The sequence below is a fragment of the Emydura macquarii genome, unplaced genomic scaffold (genome assembly GCF_026122565.2).
Source record: "Emydura macquarii macquarii isolate MOO-44397 ecotype Brisbane River unplaced genomic scaffold, CSIRO-AGI_Emac_v2 contig_1483, whole genome shotgun sequence".
Classification (NCBI taxonomy): Eukaryota; Metazoa; Chordata; order Testudines; family Chelidae; genus Emydura; species Emydura macquarii.
The window spans coordinates 24,936,512-24,962,843 of NW_027131620.1; the positions used below are offsets into that span (position 1 = coordinate 24,936,512).

Consider the following 26,332-nt stretch of genomic DNA (forward strand, 5'->3'; position numbering starts at 1 on the left):
GTAAAGCACAGTCACTTGTGCCTCTGTTCTTAGCTATACCTGGTCACCAGGTGCTGTGGTGACAGGGGCTATAGGGGATGTGAGTCTATGACTCAGAACCTTTTATACCGAGGCTTTAGCTTCAAAACACTGCTGGGGCCGAAACTGTTGAGTTCTTGGAGGCTAACGGGTGGCTGGCTAGGAAGGGCACTTGAGCGGTCAGAGCTGTCACTTGGGCGGGCAGGGAGAATGTCGATGAGGAGGAAGGCAGCCCAAGCGGCTTGTTAGGAGTATTCCACTCACATTTAGCCCCATTTGGACCAGCCAAGCATTAGGAGCAGGCCTTAATTTTCTGGGCTATGCTGGTTATTCACCAGGATTTATTACAGCTGAACAAGGAGCCAATTAGGAGAAAATTTCCGTGGTTTTGCCTTTTTATCGATAAACATTTTCATCAGATCTGACCAAATTGTCTCCCTGCTGCAGCCCTGGCTGAGCTGCCTGGAGGCAGCCCTGTCACCTGGGGACCGCTGGCGCGCGGTCTCCTTCCCCCTTGTTGCACGAGGGAGTCTTTGGTCACATCAGTCGTGGGCTGTGGATTCTCCTCTCTGACTGACTGAGTGAAACATTTTAAACAGACAAATACCGCGCGCCCCCTCCTCCTTCGGGCTCATGCTCCTGGGACTTGTGGGATCCCCCCAGCGTTGTCTCCAGCATGTGGCAGGTGTCAGTTAAGCTCACGAATAAAGACCAACACAAGCCTGCAAATCCAAGCCAGCTCAAAGTGGCTTCTTAGTCCTCTTGCCCGCTGAGCTCTCCAGTATAGTCTGTGTTCTCCTGGGGGTGGCCGTCCCTTTGCCTCGGGGTGGGAATGTGGCAGGGGGGTGGAGGGGAATTCCTAGGGCTGTGTTCGATTAGCTAGCTCTGTGCCGCCTGGGGCTGAAGGCAGCAGCAGGATGGAGGCGGCTGACCAGCATGCAGTTTGTATGCATTCGTGCCGGCAGTGCAGCCCAACTCAGTCTCCCTCGAGAGATGCCAGCACTTCAGGTAACGTCAAGGCAGAAGCCGAAGCCCCAGACACTGCTGGGAAAGCGTTACCTGGAACAAGCCCAGTTTCCTCCTGTTGCACCAGCCACCTGTGCTCCTTCCTGCTGTGCAGATCCTGGCCACAAACCAGCCTTTCCTGCTTTGCAGGTACCTGGAAATCTGTTCTGCAGATGGGCGGATTCCCCTCTTCCTGAGAGCCAAAGACGAGGTGACGGCCCAGTCCTGGTTCAACGCCCTTCACACCAACATCAGCGCCCTGGTGCTCAGAGTCAAAGAGGAGCTGAGGGCCCTGCTGGCGGCAGCCGGGGTTGCAGGGAGCAAAGAGATCAAGCACGTTGGCTGGCTCACGGAGCAGGTAGCGCCAGGCTTTCGGGCTGTGAACGCGCCTTTGGTGGAGGAGATTGCTCATGCTTCCTCTCCCAGCTCTGGCCAGGCAGCTCGACCCTTGCCACTAGCACCCTCTGTGCCTCCCACTGTTCTCCCACGGCTCGGCCGATGCCCCTCAGTCCCAACCCACAGCCCGCTGCTGTTCCCACCCCGAGCCCCTCACCGCTCTGCCCTGCCCACCTGCCATCCTGTTACTGCCGCACCATCCTGTTACTCTAGTACAGGGCCCTCCACAATGCTCTGCTGATGCACCCCATCCCAGCTTGCCACATGCCCTGTTGTTCCACTCCTAGGGCACTGCAGCTGGTCGGGGGCTGCTTTCCTCAGAAGCCTCCTGTCAGCCTGGGAGACAAGGCTCGGTGTTGCAGCTTACTGTGCCAGCCATGTGCTGCTGGGTTCCAGGGAACCGCCTGGCAGAGGTTTCGTGCCAGTGGCAGGCTGCGTGGGTCAGCGGTGCGATCCGGTGCGGCTGTCTGCCAGGAGCCAAAACTCCTGGGTTCTCTTTCTGGCTGTGCCACTGACTCACCATGTAATCCTGGGCAAGTCTTTGACCTTCAGCTTTGAGAGCTTCTCCAGCCTGCCTATCCGCTGCCCTCCCCAGCCCGGCGTGCACTGCAGGTCCCACCGGTGTGGCTGCGCTCCCTGCTCAGGGGAGAGGTTTGCTGGGTTCCGGTTTTGACCCATGTTCCTTGCTCAGAAGTGCAAGGCTCAGCACACGCAGATGGCAGGACAGAGGCATTTGCTGGGCTCTCTCCTCATCGGCTCTGACGCTTCCCTGCACCTCACCTGGCTCTGAGAAATGCCCTTTCCACTTACTTAACACTAGCCACCGATTGTGGGAAAAAACCTGTCCCCCTCCTCCCTCTCACCCCCTCGGCACTCCCTGACTTTCCATTCCCCTGTGCGCACTCTGGACAGCCCTCCAGGAGGAGGAGAGCTGGCTTCTGTGAGGACACCCCCTGCTCTGAGTCCCATTTAATCATGTGCCCTTTGTTTTCCAGCTCCCCGGCGACGGGACGAAGAACATCCTCACCATCCTCACGGAGAAGGATCTTCTGTTCTACAGCAGCCTCCCACAGAACAGGGATGCCCTGAATAAACCAACCCAGAGCTACCCGCTCATTGCCACCAGGTACCGTGAGCCTGCTGGTGGCGCTGCCTCATGCTGTAGTGCATTGGGGCAGGAAACCAGCCAGCCTCAGCCAAGCAATGTCGGCTGGGACAAAGCCCCAGCAAGCCCTAACTTACCTATCCCCTTTCATCAGTAGATCCCTAAGCCCTTCACAAAGGAGGGCAGTGTCTTTAGCCCCATTTTACAGATGGGGAAATTGAGGCAGAGAGTGATGACGTGGCTTGCCCAGGTCACATGGGTGGCCAGTGGCAGAACCAACGCTTCTGCTCCTTGCCTGGTCCATCGCTGGAGCTGTTTTGCCCCAGGTAGGTGACAGATTTGTCAGCAGCGAAGGGGTTAATTGTCCCCTTGCGGCAGCACAACCAGTAATGCCTGGAGTGGGTCTGGTGGTGCTCAGCGCTGGAAGGGGTGAGTTTGGGGACAGGCCCACTCTGCGGTGTTATTGTGCCCACTGCTTTTAGTGATCACAGGCCAAGTGTGTTTAAACACTTTCCCAGGGTTATACTGCTCCCTGGTGGCCAGGGCCTGAAAACACGGGCAAAAGTTTCCTAAGCAGAAATATTGGCCCAGATCCATAGATATCAGTGGAAGTTAGGAGCCTAAGTACCTTTGAGGATCTGATCCATTCTCCCTAGAATAAAATGATGCAGCCTCTCAAACCCCAGAGTCAACTTCCAGGATAACAAGGCTTCCTGCTAACGTGAGTCCTTCCCCTCTGATACAATATCGCTGAAATGAGCCAAAGCACTGAGCACGGCAAGGCCTCAATAACTCTCTGCAGTCCATTGTGTGGAGAGTCTCCTTTGTACTGCCAGAATTACTGAGAATCGTTTCTACTATGATCCACATTTTTCCCTAGGGGCTGTTAGCCTAGGTTGCCACAAACAGAGAGATCTTTGCTTCCTGCTTACCACATTGCCAGCCTGGTGATCTGGGGGCTGGAAGGCCAGGGGTATCACCCTGGATTTCAGTCTCTCGGAGAGCAGGTGAGAAAAGACAACAGACAATCATTAACGGATCCCGAGTGAGAGAAGCAAAGTGTCTCCCCCAGCGACAGGGTAAAGGGGGACTCGGTTTGGAATGGGATGGAACAAACCCAGCAGGGTCAGGAGCTGTAAATGATACCAGAAAGGCACATGGTGCTGACAGCCAGGAGAAACGGTGCCTCTTCCCCGCTTGGTAACCCCCAACCTCTGCAGCACCTGCCTTTTTCTTCTAAACTACCAGCCACAAAAAATGTTTCCTCCCAAATGTGGAATTTCCTCCCACAAGCCCACCAGGCAACGTTCACTTGTGGGCCAGTGAGAGGTTTACAGTTCAGTATCTCCCAGACCAGCAGAGCTTTCTCCTGCTGGAGAGAGAGGCATCCCTCTCTTGCGGTGGGATCCAGCCCTTGGTTCTAGTAGATGAGGAGATGTCAGGCTTGAAATGTGCAACATGTGCCTTTTAGCCAAACTACTTCCGCTTGTTTGGAGAGCTTTGTGAAATGTAAGAGGAGCCATGTTCCTCTCCCTGTGAGAATTGTACAGCTGGACTCATGGTAACTGGGATAACCGGGCTTTTTACGAGTGGAGTGATGCCAGATACAGTGGGGACAGGGACCTGTTGTATACGCTGCCTCTGTAAAATGTTCCCAGTTGGTTTCTCTATAAGGTAAGTGGCCATTTCCCCTTCTCCCACCAGCAGGGTTTTCTATGTGCTCTTTGGAACAACCCATCTAACTCTCTCATATAATCATAGAACCATAAAATATTAGAGTTGGAAGGGACCTCAGGAATTCATCTAGTCCAAGCCCCTGCTCAAAGCAGGACTAACCTCAGCTATATCATCCCATCCAGGGCTTTGTCAAGCCTCAGCTTAAAAACCTCTAAAGATGGAGATTCACCACCATCCTAGTGAAAAACTTTTTCCTAATGTCCAACCTAGACCTCCCCAACTGCAACTTGAGACCGTTGCTCCTTGTTCTGTCATCTGCCACCACCGAGAACAGCCTAGCCCCATCTTCCCTGGAACCCCCTTTCAGGTAGTTAAAGGCCGCTATCAAATCCCCCCTCATTCTTCTCTTTTGCAGACTAAACAAGCCCAGTTCCCTTAGCCTCTCCTCATAAGTCCTGTGCTCCAGCCCCCTGATCATTTTTGTTGCCCTCCGCTGTACTCTCTCCAACTTGTCTACATCCTTTTTGTAGTGGGGGGCCCAAAACTGGACACAATACTCCAAATGCGGCCTCACCAATGCTGAATAGAGGGGAATAATCACTTCACGCGTCCTGCTGGCAGTGCCCCTCCTAATGCAGCCCAATATGCTATTAGCCTTCTTGACAACCAGGGCACACTGCTAACTCATATCCAGCTTTTTAATCCATGGTTACCCCCAGGTCCTTTTCTGCAGAACTGCTGCCTAGCTCATTGGTCCCCAGTCTATAGCTGTGCATGGGATTCTTCCTTCCTAAGTGGAACACTCTGCAATTTTCTTTGTTGAACCTCATTAGATTTCTTTTGGCCCAATCCTCCAGTTTGTTTAGGTCCTTCTGTATCCTATCCCTACCTTCCAGGGTATCTACCACTCCCCCCAGCTTAGTGTCATCCGCAAACTTGCTGAGGGTGCAATCTACCCCATCCTCCAGATCATTAATGAAGATGTTGAACAAAACCGGCCCCAGGACCGACCCCTGGAGCACTCCACTTGTGACCGGTTGCCAGCTAGACATGGAGCCATTGATCACTACTCGTTGAGCCCTATGCTCTAGCCAGTTCTCTATCCATTTTATAGTCCATTCATCCAACCCATACTTCTTTAACTTGCTGATAAGAATACTGTGAGAGACAGTATCAAAAGCTTTGCTAAAGTCAAGGTATATCACATCTACCGCCTTCCCTACATCCACAGAGCCAGTCACCTCATCATAGAAAGCAATCAGGTTGGTCAGGCATGACTTTCCCTTGGTGAATCCATGTTGACTGTTCCTGATCACCTTCCTCTCTTCCAAGTGCCTTAAAATGGATTTCTTAAGGACCTGCTCCATGTTTTTTCCAGGGATTGAAGTGAGTACCAGTGATTACCAGTGAGTAATGCAGCCATTACAACTGATGCTGATGGTAGACCATAATAGGCTTTGTCTCATGTTTTCTGTATACTGGAGATTAGGCAGAGAGTGAAGAATTCAGATTTAGATTTATTTCTTCACCCTCCAGAGGTCAGGGCTGTTTGGAGCGGTACCATCCTGGATTTTGAAGTACCACCGCAAAAGGCCAGGGATATTCAGCCCAATGGTTCACTCTCACTCGTGTATGCAATATTTTCCTTTTTCATTTTCCACCATTGACGCTGTTGCTTGCAAGTTTCACAGTGAGACCAGATGTGTAACTTCCTTTGTCTGTATCTAGTTAGTGTCACGCATTAGCACCACGGCTGGTGTATTCGGGGTCGCAGCACAGCCAGGTAATAAATGTGGGCTAGGATTTTGAAACAGGACTGGTCATTTTGAGTGCCCAACTTTTGCCCCATCAAAGGGGCCCGATTTTCAGAAACTGCTAAAGACGCCTCCTCCACCAATCAATGCAAATGCATTTTTAAAAAAAATCAAAGCTTGTCTCACTGCTCATTTCAAGGTTACTTAAACCCTCCCTTTTTATTACGGATCCTGCGTATGGGCCTAAACCATCGGTGAGGGTTGCAACTTAGCCCTAAACTTTAGTTCATGAGTCCACCTTCCTGAGATACATCCAGATCGAGTTACTCAAAGGATGTTTGGGTGGGACAGAGGCAAGTGAGACACAAGGAGGTGGGATCACCGGGGTAAGGAGGCGCCTGGAGAAGTCAGCCACTGTGTATCTCTGCAACTCTCCAGCAGCAGGGTATGGTGTAGACAGAGATACATCAATGATGCTCTACTGGCCTCTGCTGGCAAATGTCACGTATTGCAGGAACAATGAAACGAGGGTCGAATCCGAGGCCATTCGAAAGGGGAGCTGCAAACCCCAGCGTGGAGCATGTGTTTGAGGGGCTCTGCTTGCCTGGCATTCCAGTGCCTATGCCCGACTGCATCCCGGGGAGACGGGAGCCTGTGTGCACATCACACACACGCCCCCCACTCTCTCTCCCATAGGAGGGCAGCATTGTATTGTGAGATAGTTTTGCAGTTGCAGAATAGAACCTCCCCCCGCCCCTCCTCCCAGCAATGCAATGTAGGCTTCATGCCTTTGGCAGACCCACTCACATTTTAATTGTATTTTATTGCTCCATTGTGCAAAACCTCAGCCCACCGAGGCTGGAGCCAGAGCCAGGCACGGAAAGGCAGGCGCCCACTCTGGCATGGCTGCCGGGCCTGGAATTCAGCTGCTGGGCTGGCAGTCAGGAGAACTGCATTTCATGCCAGGCTCTGCCACAGGTTCCGTGTCCCTTGTATCTCAGAGGGTAATGACAAGGGGCAGGGGCTGGGTGGTGGAATTGGTCGCCCTGTGCAAAGTGCTTTGAGATCCTAGGCGGGAAGGGGCTGGAGAAGGACTGGGCATCGTGAACGGTCACGAACTGACCCAGGTTACGTTTCAGATTCCACCCTGGGCAAAACACAGGAAGGAAACAACCAGCATCAAGGGTGAAAGACCCCTGCTGCCTTCCAGAGAACATTTGTACTTCTGTGGCCCCTGTGACCGTAGTGTCTGAGCACCTACCAGTCGGGCACCTGTTCCAATCCCCATTTTACCAACTGAGGCAGAGAGGCTCAGACCCTAAGTCCCATTGAAATCTGTGGATATTAGGCACGTTTGAGGATCTGGGCCAGAGAGATTAAGTAACTTGCGCAGAAAGCAGGTAGCAGAGAAGGGAATTGAACCAAGATCTCGGGCAGCTAAGGGTAGAGCCCTAACCGCTAGTCCTACGCTTCCTTGAGAGGTGGTGGTGTTTGCTCCATTGCACTGGTGGATGGTGGTGCTGGTGACAGCCGGGGGCAGGAGGTTCTTTATATGATTGACACTTCAGACTAACCAGTCTCCTGTTCCCCTGTGCAGGCTTGTGCACTCCGGCCCATCCAAAGGCTCCCTCCTGTATGACTCGGAGCTCTCGTTTGCCCTGCGGACCGGAACCAAGAAGGGGGTGGAGACGCACCTGTTCAGCGTGGAGACACACCGGGACCTGGCGACGTGGACCCGGATGCTGGTGGACGGCTGTCACAGCGCGGCCGAGTTCATTCAGGAAGTCTCAGCGGGTCAGGAACTGGGGAGGCTGTGGGAGGCGAGTGTCAGGATGAAGGAGGGAGGCAGAGAAGTGACTGCCGCAGTCAGGCAATGGGGTGGAGGCGAGACACCCCAAGGCAGTGCTTTGCCCAATTCGCGCAGGGAGCCTCTCCTCGCAAGCAGCCGGGACTCCGATTGAAACAGTGTGGGGCACTGGCCTCCCCCCAGTGGCAATTGCTGGGATGATGGGATGAAGGGGGTGTCAAATAACAGCACCAGGGGAAGAGCCAGTAACCCCGGGCAGTGGAATAAATGGCAATGTGTACCCTGGCCGGGCGAGCGGGGTGGGATCTGGAGGGAGGGAGCCTGGAGCAGGAGTAACCGTGCGAAGGGAATACCGTGTCTGGTGGTGTAACAGGGAACCAGGGTACCAGTGAGAGTATTCAACTTCAAAGTGGGGAAGGGCCTGCTAGCCGCAGGTCAGGAGCTGGGCACTGCAATGTGGGCATCTGTGGGGAACCGCAGGGTGGCTGCCTGCCTGCCCAGGTCTAATCAGAGATGTGCAGACAATACCTCCAGGCTCCCTGGTCCTTGAAAGAATCAGATGCTGCCCCAGGGTGAATCCAGCCCCAGCCAGCTGGGCTGGGATTTTCTGGGGGAATAAGATGGGACGTGGAAGTTTCCAGCTAAGCCCCCCAGCCAGAGGGTTGCAAGGCAGCGCTCGGGAAGCTGAGGTGTAGCGAGAGCCCCGGGGAGGAGGCTGGGTGGGGCCAGCATGTTTTGGAATTGCCTCTGGCTGATGTAGCTGTAACTTTACAACACACGATGGGCCGCATCTGCTGCTCAGGTAAGTCACCCCAGCTCCAGCGAGGCCAGTGGTGCTGTGCCACTCCCCGCCAGCTGCAGCTCTAGCCCAGCAGTTTAACCAGGCCTGGTGACAAATTGGCTTCGCTTCGCTCTGAGGTTGGTTTGCCCAGCGTGAAGCCAGTCCGGGCTGATGTCCCATGACCCCGCAGGGTCTCACCATTTTGCCGTACGTTGATTGAGGCGCTATCTGGACTGCCCCAAGGTGCCCCGTAATTAACAGCAGCAACAGGCCTCGCCCCCGGCAGCTGTGAGAGCAGAGGAGACTCCAGGGGGAAAGGGAGCATGGAGCCTGGGTGATTCCTGTCTGCCTGGTCTCTTGCAGCCTGTACGTGGAACGGGCGGGACTGCACCTTGTCCATTCACATCGACAAGGGCTTCACCATCTTCACCACGGAGCCGGGCATCAGCCGGACCATCCTGCTGCAGCAGTCCTTCGAGAAGCTGCAGATGTCCTCTGATGATGGGGCCAAGATGCTCTACCTGGACTTCGGTGGCGCAGAGGGAGAGATTGTGCGTGGGCTTTGCTCTTTCTTCACTTTCTGAGCTTGCCTGATGCACGCTTCCTCCAGGACCCCAAGGAGCAGCAGGGAGGGGTGCGCAGGGTGGTGTCCTCCCCCAAGGGGCCATTGGATCGTTGCTCTGTCTCAGAGAGCCGGCGTGGCTTAGGCAATGGGCCACACGGGATTCCTGCAGCTGATGATCCTTTTTAACAAAAGATAAAGCAGCCTGGGCGTATTTAAGGCCATCAGTGCCTCCACTGGGCATGGAGTGGGGCGGGGGTACTGGGTGGGCTCGGGGTCAAGGGGTGGGGAGTCAGGTCCCCCTATTACAGCTAGAAAGAGATGAAAGTGAAGAGGGATGGGGCTAGGGCTGGAGTTTTGTTCCTTTAAAATGTTGCTCCACGTGGGTTCTGATGGGGCCAGGTTCTGTCAGGCAGAGCAGCAGACGAGGGCAGCGTGGGGCTTGGAGGTGTGGTTCTGGGAGAGAAAAGCCTTCTGCTGCCAGATACCCTTTGCAGGCATCAGGTACCCGGGCCTGGATTCTTTGCTGTCAAACCAGGCAGGGTGCATCCATCCTGGAGGTGTCATTTCCCAGGCCGGAGGGATGGACACATGCTCACTCCAAGCGAGCTAGCGCAATGGTAACATTGCCATGGTGGGCCAGGTTAGCTCACCCACGTGTCATCCTATTGGTGCCCCTGGGCACTTACTCAGGTGGCTACCCATCCTGCTGCTGTGGCTACCCTGCTATTTCTAGTGCTCTGGCTCAATCAGACCTAGCGCAAGTGTGTCTGCCTCAGCCAGAAATTACACCTCCAGCTCCAATGTAGACGTAACCACAGTGGTTTCAGACCCTTTCCTCCTAGGGCAGGGACAGCCCTGTTCCCCTCCTCCCCCCACATTAACAGCCAATAGCAAGTGGCACTAGCCTGCCCTGTTCACAGTCTCAGCCCGCAGGCCTCTATGGCTACGTCTGCCCTGCAGTTAAACACCTGTGACTGGCCCATGGCAGCTGACCCGGCTCCGCTGGGCTCGGGTTCTGGGGCTGTTTCATTGCTGTGTCGCACGGGCCAGTCGCAGGTGTTTAATTGCAGCATAGACGCACCCCATGAGTCAGAGCGCTTCCCCCTCCTCTGTGAGGTGGCGTCTGTGGAAGGTGGTGAAGCAGCACCTGTGGTGGTGAAGAGGAATCCCCTCTCCTGGGCTCTCAGCCCGCCAGCATGATTTCACTGAACATTTATTTCACCCCCAGCCCCCATCAGCAAGACAGCTCTACCGTAGCAAAGAGGAGGCTGAGTGGTCTGAGAAGAGCACTGACCATTGCAAATATTCCCCTTTATTACAGCAACTGGACCTTCACTCCTGCCCTAAAACCATCGTCTTCATTATCCACTCATTCCTATCCGCCAAGGTGACCCGGCTTGGGCTGCTGGCATAGGGGCCTGGGAAGGAACCAGAGAGAGAAGAATCCTAACCCCACAAGATCTATGCACTATGGCAATTCCCTCATGGCCCAAGCCAAGCGAAAGCCATTCAGACAAGATACGAATGACTGGGTACCATGGCTACAGCCAAGGAAAACCACTCAATGTCCAGGAGGCCTGACATGATCACCACCACCGCTGGGTCTTCCTCCCGCCACCAGTGAGATAGAAGTCATTGTGCCCACCCCCCTAATACTGGGAATTCTCTGCGGCGTCACTCAAGAGCTAACGACATTCCCATTTCGACAACAGCACTCGAAACAAGCTTGAAAAATACCCATTCAAGCCAAAACACCTCCTCCCCCGATACGCCATCACTCTAGTGCCTTGCGAGATGATATTTTCTGTACAAAGAATCAGTTTGTATCAAGGTTTTATATTTATATAGCTTGATTCTAAATGCGGAAGTGGCAGTTTTCGCTCCCCATATTTTAAACCCGTTTGTCATAAAAAGAGGCCGGAGATTACATATGTAAACAAATATCTCTGTTCCCCAGAGACCCATTTTGGAAAAAAATGTATCATTAGATTTGGATGGTTATTTTTCTTTTGCTAACGCCCAGCCCCTTGATCATTTTATTTTTTGGTTTTATTTTTTGAGGGTGCTGTCAGGTGGGGCGCAGGGAAACAATTTGTTTTATGAACCAAAAGTGCCCGCATGGTGATCTTTTCTTTTCTCTTCTTCTTTTTTCTTTTCTTTTTTCTTTTGTTTTTGTTTTGTGAAATAAACATCACAAACAGTGCAAGCTGATATTTGTTTCCTGATTTATTCTGAATAGTAGCAATTTTGTATTTCAAGTCACAAATGCTCTGATGCCTCGATTTAATTTTGTGAAAGGAAGGCTTTAAATGGAGTGAAAGAGGCTGTGACTGGAGGGAATTGAAACAATGGGAGAAAGTTCTGCAATAAAGTCATTGACTTTTTTCTGTTGAGGGGGTCGGGTCTTGAAATTCTAGCAATGCTCATCGAAATACAAAACATTTCAGCTTGCTCTAGATCTGATAGGAAGAGAGAGGTTTCAGTGGAAGGGACAGTTCTGATTTTAATTTTACTGGTGCTATTTAGAGTTTGGGAAGAACAATCATTTGCTCTGATTGTATTGGAAGGGCTGGGTTCTGCTTGATCTTCTTTCCCTCCGGCTTCGACCCCATGGACCTTAGCACAGACCTTTCTGGGCAAAGGTGGATTTTGTAATTAATAGTTGTAGCTCTACTAGCTTGGGCTGACTTCTTGCCCAGCCTGCCAAGCCAAACAGTGTTAGATGTGGCCAGTCCTTGGTTGGCAGACCCCTGGAGAGCGCCTAGGTGATGTTAGTGGCTCCTTACATGATGCCCTTCTCTGTGAACCAGTGGCTCACCGTGGTGTTTGGGTGTGCTGGAGGTGTCTGTAGTCTGTGACAAGTGAAGTGGTCCACCATGACCCAAAAGGGGAAGAATGTCTTTGTGTAACAGCTCACCACCTTGGTGAGGAGGGCTTTAAACTAGCTTCAGAGGGAGAAGGGGACAAAAGTGCACAGGTAAGCACAAAAAGCGTGACCTTAACAGAGGGCTAGATATTGGGGGGTAGGGGGAAGGGATATGGAGAATTACAACAGTGTAACAGGACCGACAGAGAGAAATCAATGGAGGAATCTGATCAACATCTCAGATGTCTATTCACACATGCAAGGCATGTAGGGAATAAACTGGAAGAACTCGCAGAATTAGCATGTAAGCTAAATTATGACTTAATTGGCATCTCAGAGAATTAGTGGGGTAAGTCTCATTACTGAAGCATTGGCATAGAGGGGTCATTGGAGGGGTCTACTACAGACCAGCAGATCAAGAAGAGAAGGTGTCTGAGGCATTTTCTAGAACAAATAACAGAAATATCCAAAACACAGGACCTGGTGACAGTGGGGGACTTTAACTACCTAGACATCTGGTGGAAAAGTAACATGGCAAAATCCAACATTTCAAGTAAGTTCTTGGAACGTACTGGGGACAACTTTTTGTTTCAGAAAGTGGAGGAAGTAACCTGGGGGACAGCCATTTTAGATTTGATTCTGACCAATGAAGAGGAATTGGTAGCAAATCTGAAGGTGGAAAGCAATTTGGGTGAAAATGATCATGAAATGATAGATTTCATGATTCTAAGGACAGGAAGAAGTGAGAGCAGCAAAATAAGGCCAACGGACTTCAAAAAAGCAGACTTTAACAAGCTCAGAGAACTGGTAGGTGAGGCCCCATGGGAAGAAAATCTGAGGGAAAAAGGAGTTCAGAAGAAATGGCAGTTTTTTGAGATAATATTACAGGTACAACGGCAAACAATCCCAATGCAAAGGACGGATAGAATAGTAAGCGGTCAGTATGGATCCATCAGGAGTTTTTTAATGACCTGAAAATCAAAAAGGAATCCTACAAAAAGTGGAAATGTGGACAAATTGCTAAGGAGGTGTACAAAAGAATAGCACAAGCACAAGAGGACAAACTCAGAAAGGCTAAGGCACAGAGTGAGTTACACCTAGCAAGGGACATAAAGGGCAATAAGAAGAGGTTCTTTAAATACATTAGGAGCAAGAGAAAGTCGAAGGAAAATGTAGGTCCTCTACTTAGTGGGGCAGGAGAGCTAATGACTGACAACATTGAGAAGGCTGAGGTGCTTAATGCCTGTTTTGCTTCAGTCTTCACTTAAAGGTAAATATTGACTAGATACTCAACACAATTAATATTAACAGTGAGGGAGAAAGAACAGTTTAAAGAATATTTAGATAAGTTCGATGTATTCAAATTGGCAGAGCCCTGAAATTCACCCTAGGGCGCTTAAGGAACTAACTGAAGCAATCTTGGAATGGTTAGCAATTATCTATGAGAAGTCACTGAGGACGAGTGAGGTCCCAGAGGACTGAAGAAAGGCAAACATTTTAACTATCTTTAAAAAGTGGAACAAAGAGGACCAGGGGAATTATAGATCAGTCAGCATAACTTCGATACTGGAAAGATACTGGGCCAAATTCTTCAACAATCAGTTTGTAGCACCTAGCGGATAATAGGGTTATAAAGAATAGCCAGCATGGATTTGTCAAGAACAAAACATGCCAATCTCATTTCCTCCTTTGACAGGGTTCTGGCCTAGCGGATGGGGGGAAGCAGTAGATGTTATAGATCTTGATCTTAATAAGGTTTTTGATGCAGTCCCACATGATATTGTCTTAAGCAAACCAGGGAAATGTGGTGTAGATGAAATTACTATAAGGTGGGTGCACAACTGGTTGAAAACCATACTCAAAGAGTAGTAATCAGTGGTTCACTGTCAGACTGGGAGGCCATATCTGGTGGGATCCTACAGAGGTCAGTCCTGGATTGGGCACTATTCAGTATTTTCATTAAGGACTTGAGTAACAGAGGAGAGCGAATGCTTATAAAATACTCAGACCACACCAGGTTTCAAGCACTGTGGAGGACAGAATTAGAATTCAAAATAAACTTGAGAAATTGCAGAATTGGTCTTAATTCAGCAAGAGCAATTCAATAAAGACAAGTGTAAAGTACTTCACTTGGGAAGGAAAAATTGAATGCACAACTACAAAAAGGGGAATAACTGGCTTGATGGGAGTACTGCTGAAAAGAATCTGGAAGTTATAGTGGATCACAACTTGAACATGAGTCAACAATATGATGCAGTGGCAAAAAAGGCAAATATTCTAGAGTGTAACAGTAGTGCTGTATGTAACACATAAGAGGGAATTATCCCATTCTGCCTGGCACTGATGAGAGTTCTGTGTCCAATTCTGGGTGCCCCACTTTAGGAAAGATGTGAATAAATCAAAGAGAGCCCAGAGGAGAGGTTTAAAAACCTGATCTAAGAGAAAAGGTTAAAGAAACTGGGCACAGTTTAGTCTTGAGAAAAGAAGACTGAGCAGGAACCTGATAAATATGTAAAGGGCTGTTATAAAGAGGACGGTGATCAACTGTTCTGCATGTCCACTGAATGTAGGACAAAAATATTTGGCTTAATCTGCAGCAAAGGAGATTTAGTTTAAACATGGGGAAAAACGTTCTAACCAGAAGGGTAGTTAAGCTCTGGAATAGGCTTCCATGGGAGGTTGTGGAAACCCCATTGTTGGAGGTTTTTCAGAATAGGTTAGACAAACAGGGCTGGTCCAGTCATAGTTAGTCCTGCCTCAACACAAGGGGCTGGACTAGATGACTCTCGAGGTCCCTTTGAGCCTTACATTTCTATGATTCTATAAAGCTCAAGTTCTCAGCACCTTGGTCATTATAGATCCCAAAGCACTTTCCCCAAGGATAGGGGCGTCAACCTCAGAGAGTTCCAGTGCCAGGAATTATATTCTGCCTCTAAATAATTCTTCTGGTTTCAGTTGGAAAAGGTATGGTTCACTTCCTGTCCTAAATAGCTGTGCAGTGTTGCTGAGCCGTGTGAAGCAGTTGCAGGAATTCACTCCAGAAGCGACTGCATTTCAGCAATTGCTGTATGTGTTGTCTGAAAGCTCTCTGGGATCCTTCAGGATAAAGCACATTACAGGAACTATAAGGAATCATAATTGTTAAATTCCGCACAAGTCCTGCTACCTTCAAGCTCCCCAGCAGAATTTTCTTAACACTCCCATGATGTCTTTCAACGATGCCTCAGTCCCAGCCTCCGTCTCTGTCTCTGTAAGGAAGGCAGCACACAACAATGATTCCAGATGCACTCAGCTGAGCGTACTTGGCATTGACATTTAGGGTGGGAGTGGGCATGGAGGAGAGATGCATTCTGCAAGCTTACTGCCTTCCTGGTGATCAGCGTCAAAGTCCTATGCATAACAGCCCATCGCAGACAACTGACTAGAGACTTCTGCCCCTTTTGTAGAATTCTGTAGCTTTACAACCACACACCCTTCCCTCAGCGAGATCTCATTCTCTATTCAATTTGATAGGTGCGTAGAGTCATTTCTACACAACCCTAGTCCATTCCCACACACCGCTCTGGGTTTCACCCCTATTGAGTTCTGTGTGACATTACAATCAGGGAGGGAGGCACCGGGGAGGACACCAGCACCAACATTTTCAAACTTGGGTGCCTAATGTTAGGCCACGAAATCTATACTGAGGTGCCTGAGTAAATGTCCCAATTTTCAAAGGCGCTGCGCACCCACAGCGAGTGCATGTCTGATAGTAACGGTCCAATTTATAAGTTTGGGCCGAAGCCCCCAGGTGGTATCACACTAAGACAAAGGCCAGGTCTAGGGAAGATTTCTGCTTGAAGTGATGCAGTCCAGCCAGCTGGCTGTGCAGCACCTGGCAAGGTCAGCCCCAAAAAGGACCACGGGACAGCCTTTGAGTGGCAGAGGAGTGTGGTTTTGGAGGCCACAAGGGGAACTGCTTGACATTTTTCTGTGGACGTATTTGTGGGATGAAACACAGCTTTTTTCCCAAGACAAAAAATGTTAATGGCCAATTTTCATTTGGCTCAAAATTTTCCCATTTAAAAACAAAAGCATAAAAATGAAATGTTTGTCAAAAAGTTTTGTTATTCAGTAAAAGTCGAGGCGGGCTGTTTTACTAAAAGAGCTGAGCTAGTAACGATCTGGGGGCAGTTCTCTGGCCTGTGTTGTACAGGAGAGCAGACTAGATGATCACAGTGGTGCCTTCTGGCCTTAGAATCTACGACTCTATGAAATGGCCTGCGTTTTGATTTTCCGATGAAAAACTGGAAAAGTTTCATTGCAAATTTGAGGTGGGAGGAAACATTTGAAAGCATCCAGAAAAAAGCAGCAGCAGCAACTGTAGTGATTAATTCTCACAGCAGCATTCCGGAGCCCTGCGGAACAGGAGTTGCAGCCATCAGATGGGAAGCTTCCCTCTCCCGTGTTGGCAAACACAGAAAGTTGCTGAAGCAGCTTCCGTGCCCCATCTGAGTTTCAGGTGAGATAAATAAGTGGAGCAGGGCTCAGCGTGCAGAAAACTGGCAAGACCCTTCAGGCGGCTAGCCCTTGAATCCACTGCTCACGTAGCGTGGGAAAGTGGTGTCAATGAGAAATGTTTGCTGTTTCCCCTCCCTCCCATCTTAACAGGAACAGAGAATCTGTAGCTGCAGTTTTCCAAAGCTTGGAAAATACATCACTTCACTTGTGCCACTTCACCTCAGAACCATCAGCTTTGGAAACAAACGGTGACATCTCTTTGTGCTAGGGTTTTTTTTTTAGCTCTCAAAAACTAAATAGGCTTGAGCTTCATTGTCACTTGACTTTAGTGGGTGCCATTTTTCCTCTAATGAAGCAATGCTTTAGGGCTTGTCTACACTTGCACTTATGCGGCAAAACTTTTGTTGCTCAAGGGTGTGAAACACCCCTCCTCTCCCCTCCCCCGAGTGACATACATTTTGCCAGCATAAGCACTAGTATTACATTGGTGGGGGAGAGATCTCCTGCCAACATAATAAAACCACCTAAATGATAGGTGGTAGGTATGTCGGCAAAAGAGCACTCCTGCCAACATAGCATTGTCTACACTAGTTCTTATGCCAGCAAAATGTATGTCGCTCGGCTGGGGTGTTTTTTCACACCCCTGAGCGACAAAAGTTTTGCCAGAATAAGTGCAAGTGTAGACAAGCCCTTATCTTAGGGTTGTATGTCTTGAGGTTGTTCACAAGACATAACAAGGAGGTTCTGAATCTCCTGACCACTGGTGGCTTCACAGCATGCTGTAGTAGTAGCAATGTTAATGCAGGTGTCCTGACCAAATTCCAGTTCGCGCAAGCTCATTCCATTTTATAAAATTCCTCCTACAGTTTCACTTCTGTCTTCACTTCCTAAAAAATTATTGTGCTTCTTTCCTTAAACTGGGTATTGCCCTGTGCTGTTAAACAGCGTGGGTTTGTTCCAGACATGGTTGGGTTTCAGTGATGGATTAAGCAATCTACACACACACACACTTTGTATAGCACTGAAAGCTGCTGTGAAATGTAAAATATCCTCAACACCATATGTGCTGCATCAGATCCACAGAACATCCCATCCCAGATCGGGGCATTGCATTTAAGTGTTTAATTTAATTTAATTTAATATTTTTTTGTTAACACTAGATTCCTTACAAGAAAAGTTATTTTCAGCAGAACTAATTCTGCTTCTTTTTTAGCTAGTGTCTGCTTTGCTCCCTTCATTATTTATTACCAAGGATGATGAGTGTGTGTGAAAAGAGAGGGCTCTCCCACCAGCACAGGCACTATTGCCACTGTACAGACCGGCTCAGAACAGATGTAGACATCACAATCATTCAGACGCTGATGGTAGCACTGACCCTCAAAGCAGTCCTAGTGCTTTAAGGTTAATTACATAAATCCTATGTGTCACAGAGGGAGTGGTAACACATCTTGTGGGGTTAGAGCAGAGGGACTGGGAGCCAGGGTGCCTGGAGTGCATTCCGACTCTGCCTCTGATTTGCTGTTTAACTCAGGTCAAGTCACATAACCTCTATGTGACGGGATGCACCTGACCCTTAATGGCCACTGCTGGAGGCCCTGTGGTCCTTCTACACCCTGCCCTAAGAAAGGAGTGGTGAAGGTGGGTCCTCCAGGCCTTCCTAGAGAGGCGGAATGGAAGCAGCCAATCAGAGCCCAGCAAACTCAGATAAAAGGAGCTGCAGGAGCTAGTCACCTCAGTTCTTGGCTGGGGCCAGTGGGGTGAGGAAGGGGACCCAGAATGGCTCACTGCATGTACTTAAGCTGGGTGAATGGAGAACTGAGAACTTTAAGCCTAAGACTCGGGTGAAGATAAAGGTGCTGGGTGGGCAGAGGCCCTGGGGGGCAGCAGCAGAGGATTGCAGGGAGCACTGTGTAGCTGCTGTTCATAGATTCTATGGGCTGGAGCAAGGCGCAGTGGTGGGCTAGGCCCCGCCACTGGCTGAGTGGCCTAACCCTGAGAAGGGGACAAGGCATGTTGAGAAGCCCAAGCAAATGGTGGGATTTAAAGGGCCCAGAGATGGGGCTGAAGATGCTGGGGAGGGCAGGCAGTTTGCTGAACTCTTTGCTACCTGTGTGACTTGGCCAGATGTTACCAGATTTGCCCATTATCTTGGGGTGCCCTCATTTATTAGGGTTACTCTCCTGGAAGGAGTGGGTGTAATTTTATCAATGTGCTGCTTGTGTCACTTGTGTTTTTATATGGAGCTTTACTTCTCCCTTCTGCAAGTCCCCTCCCAATGGAGCTACCCTGCAGGACCTAAGCTTCCCAGGGCTAGGTTCCTCCAGCCCCTGACTTAGATAAACACCCACATATACACACACACATTCACAGATTAACAGAGTGCGTCTGAGCAGACCGGGTCAATCAGCACTCTCAAGCTGCTACCCTTCTATGTCCCTGGACTCAGCAGGCTGGGTCGAACAGCACTTCCAAGCTGTCACCCTTATATCCCACAGGTTCAGCAAGTCCCTACCCCCACTTTCACGTGACAATTATTCTGGTAGTAACCCGCTTGATGAGCAAATCTCACAGGATTGTTGGGCGCTACAGAGATCTTTAGCTGAAGTAAGAGAAGCGTTGCTGCAGAGCAAAATAGGGAAGCCAAGAACACGCAAGAGTAGATGAAGTCTGGAAAGAGTCTGGTAACCAGCTTGATTATAAAAGTTATTTATTACCAGGTATATAAAACATATGATACTAATAGTAATAGCCATACAAGAAGAGAAAAACAACCAGTTACAACATTAAATGATTTCAATTGAGGTATTGGGGAAATCTAGCCCAAGTTTGATTACAAAAATCAGGTTTAGAAAGTTACACCTGGAATAACAGAGAGAGAGAGAGATCAAATGAAATCTGAGGGGAAAAAGTGGGCTTACCCAGAGAAGAGAGAGAGAGAGAGCTGGTGGTCTCACCATTCAGCGCAGCTTGAACTGGTCAAAGGTTCCCAGGAGACAGGCTGTTCATCTTAGGGTCCGGAGCGCTTGAGACAGGCAGAGCCCCCAGCACGATCAGTCAGGAAAAGGTGAAGTCCCAGTGGAACTGAGGCAGCTTTTGGATCCAGGCATCAGAACAGAGGTTTAAACTTGGATAGGGGTTTTTGTAGGGAAGAAACAGTGGTTTCAGGGAGAAAACTAGGTTTGTTTATGGGTAAATAATGACTCAAGGGAGTATACCAGTCGTTTTGTTTAGGCTGGACAATAGGAACTGATCATTCCTGGCTATGGGCAATGTTACTTCAAGGGAGCTCACAATGCAATCAGGCAGATTCAGTATTTTGGATATCAGTGAAGGATCTATGACTAGAATTGATCTGATAACTGCTGAGGTGGGTGTGTACAGATGTGGGTTCATTAACATCTGGAGCAGAGATTCCCCCATCATGCCATGCTTCCCTGCTTTTCTGGTCCCAGAGTTCAATGTGGTCTATGCCTTGAAATCTCTGTTCTTCATTCTGTATGCTAATGGAGATGCCTCCTTGTCGCATCTTCGATGCGAATGAGGCTAGGGGAGTTACCTTAATCTTGTCACCCTTGTCCAGAGGGGTTTAGATGTGTCTGCCACTGCCTTTTCATTGCTTTTTGTAAGTCTTTCTTCTGATCAGTTCTGGTTCAAACAGAGGCTGGGGGGTGGCTCCTTCGTGAGTCAGGCAGGCTGGGTACTGCACCCTGGGTCCCCAAGAACCCAGAGCTGACAAGTAACACAGAGGGACGAGCCACTGAATACCTGCCAAGTGAGGTCAACAACCTACAAGGTGTGCCAGGAGTGGGGAAAAAGATTGCAGTACTGCACTCAGCCATTAGGAAGCACTCCAGGTGAGTGTCCCCCATCAAGCTCTGTTTCCCAATTTGTAAAATGAGAATTAGACTGCTTACACCTAACAGGCAGTTGTGATGGTTCCTTGATTCATAAGGGGCTTTAAATCCTAGAAAAAAACACTTTGTTGATTGTTTATTTTAATGCTTTATTGAGCAAAGGAGTCAGGAAGGAGCTGGAGTTCTGGTCCATAAGTGCAGATGGCCTCCAAAAGTGCAGTAAACATTATCCCCTACACTTCACAGTCAAAGACCATTTGCTTTTCCAATCTCTGGTTTACAAAGTTCAGACAAAGACCTCATGATTTAGGACAAGAATGATAACTAGCTCTAATGTAGCATTTTGCAACCCTGGATCTCACACTGTTTTGTAAAGGAAGGTAAGTATAATTATAATGCTAACATCACAGATGAGGAGGCAGAGATAAAGAGTGGGGAAGTGACTCGCCCAATGTTACGGACAGGCTAGCATCAGGAATAGAACCATAGAATCATAGAGTTGGAAGGGACCTCAGGAGGTCATCTAATCCCACCTCCTGCTCAAAGCAGGACTAACCTCAGCTAAATAATCCCAGCGAGGGGTTTTGTCAAGCCGCAGCTTAAAAACCTCTAAAGATGGAGATTCCACCACCTCTCTAGGTAACCCATTCCAGTGCTTCACCACCCTCCTAGTGAAAAACTTTTTCCTAATATCCAACCTAGACCTCCCCCACTGCAACTTGAGACCGTTGCTCCTTGTTCTGTCATCTGCCACAACTGAGAACAGCCTAGCTCCATCCTCCCTGGAACCCCTTTCAGGTAGTTAATCAAATCCCCCCTCATTCTTTTCTTCTGCAGACTAAACAAGCCTAGTTCCCTCACCCTCTCTTCATAAGTCTTGTGCTCCAGCCCCCAGTCATCTTTGTTGCCCTCCGCTGGACTCTCTCCGACTTTTCTACATCCTTTTTGTAGTGGGGGGCCCAAAACTGGACACAATACTCCAAATGCAGCCTCACCAATGCCAAATAGAGGGGAATAATCACTTCCTGCAATCTGCTGGCAATGCTCCTACTAATGCAGCCCAATATGCTATTAGCCTTCTTGGCAACCAGGGCACACTGCTGACTCATATCCAGCTTCTTATCCTCTGTTAACCCCAAGTCCTTTTCTGCAGAACTGCTGCCTAGTTCATCGGTCCCCAGTCTATAGCTGTGCATGGGATTCTTCCGTCCTAAGTGCAGGACTCTGCACTTGTCCTTGTTGAACCTCATTAGATTTCTTTTGGCCCAGTCCTCCAGTTTGTTTAGGTCCCTCTGTATCCTATCCCTACCTTCCAGGGTATCTACCACTCCCCCCAGCTTAGTGTCATCTGCAAACTTGCTGAGGGTGCAATCTACCCCATCCTCCAGATCATTGATGAAGAAGGCTTGGTGTCAACAAATTTCCTGACTCAAAAGGTTAAAAATTGTCAACATCCCATTTAACATTTTCAAAAATGAAAAATTTTGTTTTTTTGGTTCAAAGTGACTTCATTTTGAAATTAAACTTAAATCGTACTAAAAATGTTAAAGGTTTGAATCGAAATGAAATGTTTCAAAATGAAACGTTTCAATTGATCCAAAGTGAATTTTTATTTTTGGGTTGGTTTGTTGTTTGTGAAAAATTTCAAGATTTTGATGTTTCACCCCAAGTCAGGAAGGACACTTCGCCCTCTCACAATTCTGGGTTGCACTTGATTTCCAGTATCTCCCAGGCAATGCTCTACAACTGGGCTGCCCTTGACACATTTTGTCATTTGCCTCTGGCCTGGTCTACACCTCAAACTTTTGTCGACAGAAGACGCCTTCTGTCGACCTAATAATGTATGCATCTACATTATCAGGTCTCTTCCGCTGACCGAACTAGCCTGTAACATCGATTTAATTACTCCACCTCCATGAGTAACTGGTATTGATGGGTTGACAGAGAGGCAATGTAGACTGTGAATAGACTGAATTGGTCTCCAGGAGGTGTCCCACAATGCTCTGCTGTGACCGCTCTGGAGATTGATTGCAAGCTTCCATAGCCACTCGCTTCTCCATTGTCAGAACAAGTCTCATTTTAGCGTTGCTGCAATTCAGGACTGGGGAAAGGGTTCCTGTAAAGTGGCCTTCCACATTTGAAAGTTCTGCAGCCACTGCTCATCATCCCCTAGTTGCATAACAATGCGATCCCAGCAGTCAGTGCGTGTTTCCTGGAACCGTAAACGTCACGTCACCGTGTTCAGCTGCTGCACGACTGCCAGCAGCAACCAGGGATTGTTTCATTCTATGGCTTGCCGCAGGGCTGCTGAATGACATTGCAATGTTCCACACAGCGGTTCCTGTCTTGGCTCTGGAAATACTGCAGGATAAGGTGCGAGGTGTTTGTAATGCTCACAACAAGAGTGCACAGCTGAGCAGGGTCCATACTTCTCGGGCTATGGCGTACGTGCGGCTAAGCCAGGCTTTTGAAAAAAGGCACAAAAAATATGGGTGTTTGCTGTTAATATCAGGGAAAGGAGGGAGGAAATTGCATCATGGGAGGCTGAAGCCATGTTCCCATCCCCCACCCCCATGACAATGTTTTGGTCCCATGAGGCTTTGCAAGCCCTTCCCAAAACTCCCTGCAGCTTGTTGCACTGTAGGATAGCTACCCACGGTGCACTGCTCTGTGCATCAGTGCAAGTGCTGTTAGTAAAGATGGATGTCACTGACACAATGAGCGTGGTGTGGACGTGCCTGATGGACTTAATTACTGTGGCAGCTGGATGTGGACGTAAATGAAGTCAGTGTAGCGTTGCAGTGTGTTCAGATGTGCAGTGTATAGCTTGTTTAATCACTGTCTGACCACTACAACACTACGGCTGAACCTTGCCTCTGACACGCATCTGTCACCATCAAACCATCCGCCTCCTAAAAAGGCTCATGTTCCCATAATCAGGCCATCGAGCTGGTAGCGTCAGATTTAAGGACCATGTATTTAAAAGAGGCCTCAACCCCGTGTCCAGTTCTGGGCCAGCAATTTTAGCCCTGCTGTCAATTTCAGGTGCAGACGTTGGCATCATTTAAATCACTGAGTGGCTGATCTATGGGCACAACCAGGGACTGAACTGCCTCAGGCCCAGTCTTTGCACACACAGAATCAGAGGTGGGCTTTAAAAATGTAGCCCTGAAGGCTTATGTTTCAAGCCTTTAGACCTGGGCCTTCGACATTTAGTTTTGTTTGGGGGCCACAGCCTCTCCTAGACAGATGCTGCATCTGGTCATGTTTTGACGTGCAGTGGTGCTGCCCGAAGGTAGCCTGATGCCCCTGGACACGTTGTCTCTCTAATCTTTCCAGCAGCTGGGGAGATATCTTTGTCAGGGCCACACAGTGAGCGTGTGTTGAGCTTCATCTTCAGGTAACACATACCTTGATTGTTAGAAGCCAGCAGATTTATGCTTGGCTCAAAACCAGCCTGTTGCCTTCAGCAGGGGACTTCTTTCACGGCCAGGTGCCCCAGCCTTGATGAGGGTTTCCGTACACGCCAGTCACAAAGGAGACACGTGGCTGCCAGTCAGGTTCTGGGCAGAGTGCGCCACCTCTGGCTGTCCATCACACTGGCTCTGCCCTTGCTTCGGGGAGTTGGTCCCACTTTGAGCAGGGGTTGGACTAAATACCTCCTGAGGTCCCTTCCATCCCTAATCTTCTATGATTCTATGACACTGGAGAGAGAGAGGCATCATTTGGCAAGGGTTGTTGCCCTCTTCCCACCTCCAGCTGTGCCAAAGAGTGATCCAAGAGGCTCCCTTAAGACCCAGGCCAGGGGAGTTTCCTCCCAGCCCACTTCCAACAGATGGGTTTTGTGCTGTGAGCAGCACTCCTGTGGATGTGCTTAATGTTGGTGTGAATAGCCTGTTTGGAGGAATTGTTAGCTAGTGGTCAGAGCAAGGGAGCTGGGAATCAGAACACAGGGACTTGGCCAGTGGTTCCTTGGGTGGGCATGGGCAAATTGTGATGAACTGGGAATATGTCTGTACAAAGTCTGAACTCTGTGTGAGCCCTGTATGTCTGGGGCAGGCTGCACACTCCCTTCTGAATGTGCAGCCAACTTTGCTTTCAGTTCTGTGAGGTCTGTCTGCTTCCTACTGAGGCTGGCTGGCTTACAGGAAGCTGGTGGCAAAATTCTAACAATAGTGGGCATTTGATGCTGAGTACCGAGTCCTTGGGAGTCTAGTCACTCTAGACAAAGGACTGGTCCCAGCCCAGAAGAACTGGTTTGGTGGAGGGGGACAGGAGGTGCCTTGGCAACAAAGTCTTCTGGCAGGGATTTGTGCTCATGTGGGGAAGCTGGGAAGGGTGTCACCTCACACCGGGCGGAGGGGGAAGGTTTTAAAAGGGTAGAGGCTGGTCTGTTTGGAGGGAGGGATGGGATTTTCTCCAGTCCTGGGGGACAGATGGATCTCTCACCATGTACCAGCGTGCACTTCCTACCTTCCTGAACACTACTGGTTCCCCCAGGACCATCAGGGGAAGGGCGCGTTTGTGAGGACACTGCATTTAGTGTTCGTTGTTTCGTGGGATGTGCTTTGCATGATTAATCATAAAAGAGTATAAAGTTATTAGACTGTGCAAAGTGTGCACGCATGTGTCGACTGCTTCGCAACTGCTGCCTGCCCTGTGAGAGTTACACTGTGACCAGATGCTTCACACCTTTGGAGGGGCGATCTGGGAGAGGGGTGTCTAAGTATTGGTGCATCTGAAGGGTCAGCGCTGCACCTAGAGGTGCTGGGCAGCTGTGGCTGTGGCTGGACTTTGTTCAGACTCCAGGAGTCTGAAATGACTCAGGGATGTGTGACCCATGAACCTCTAATGCCAATTGGCAAGGGGATGCAGAGGGGTCCCAGGCATCTCATGGGTCTGGTGTGCACATTCTAGTCCACCCAAAAATCTCATGTGAGGTCTCGAACACCGTTATCACATGCTGGTCATCAAGACCATTGTGAAACATATGTACAGATCCTGTGTAAGGAGTTGTGTGTATGTCTCTTAAAGCCTGTGTGAAGGTGGTAGTCACCAGCAAGGGTGAAAAACAAGTTTTCCTCCAGACCGGTGATAAGGAACATGTATTTCTCTGTCAGGCTGTAAATTAAGAAGTGTTAGCTCACACAACGGATGCCCCATTTACATTCAAAGTCAAATGTTAATGAAGAGATTTGAAGTTAGCAGGAAAAGAGCACACAGGGAAAAACAAGCCACAGGGGCTATCCGGTCCCTGAGTAAAGACAATGGCCTTTTTAGGAAGCAAAGCAGACACTCTGGTACCCTTCTCTTAGGAAGGACAGCATCTTTGCTTCATGGAAAAACGGGATTTCAGCCAGGCTGGGTTGAAAAACACTGAAGAGAACAGTGGCTGAGATACTCTTTTTAAGACAAGAAAGTAACTTGTTAAATTTAGTCTCTAGAAAGCATGTTACAATTTGAGGTAATCAGGTGTTTCCAATAGTCTTACTATTACTTGAATCTCTGATAAGTAACGTATTATTTTCAATATAAACCCATCTAAGTGCTATGCAAGGCGGCAGTGTCAGACTGTGCAAAGTGTGCGCGCATGTGTCGACTGCTTCGCAACTGCTGCCTGCCCCTGTGAGAGTTACACTGTGACCAAATGTTCACACCTTTGGGGGGGCGATCTGGGAGAGGGGTGTCAGGGAGTGGGCACCTAGCTAAGCGCAGGCAGGACTCCTTCAGGCAGGAAGCGGGAGGCTAGGGGAATAAGGTAACTCAGACCAGGGTTGCCTGAGACTCATCCCAGGAGGCAGAGCACCAGCAGCTCGAATCGCCTCACCGCAGTGCTGGGGGTGCTCGCTAGGGTCTGTGACACAAGTCACTTGCCCTCTTTATGCCTCAGTTTCTCATCTGCAAACCAGGGCTCATAGCACTGACCTGCCTCACAATGGTGTTGGGTTCTCCTTCTCCATACTAGAAGCACATACTCAGACTTGCACTTATGCAAAGCCCCTGT

General features: G+C 49.4%; 1 protein-coding gene across 4 annotated transcripts in view; it reads left to right on the plus strand.

Annotated features, from left to right (window-relative positions):
* SNTA1 (syntrophin alpha 1) overlaps positions 1 to 11,319 on the plus strand; it is a 100,404-nt gene extending 89,085 nt beyond the window's left edge. For 3 of the 4 annotated variants that reach the window (XM_067554495.1, XM_067554494.1, XM_067554496.1), the window contains exons 4-8: positions 1,174 to 1,381; positions 2,415 to 2,545; positions 7,553 to 7,749; positions 8,907 to 9,094; positions 10,430 to 11,319. In XM_067554495.1, the coding sequence (XP_067410596.1) occupies positions 1,174 to 1,381; positions 2,415 to 2,545; positions 7,553 to 7,749; positions 8,907 to 9,094; positions 10,430 to 10,522 (817 nt within the window). In that variant the 3' untranslated portion in view covers positions 10,523 to 11,319. Of the gene's footprint in view, positions 1 to 1,173; positions 1,382 to 2,414; positions 2,546 to 7,552; positions 7,776 to 8,906; positions 9,095 to 10,429 lie in introns of all 4 variants that reach the window. The other variant, XM_067554498.1, reaches the window with a different exon arrangement.
* The last annotated feature ends 15,013 nt before the right edge of the window (positions 11,320 to 26,332 follow it).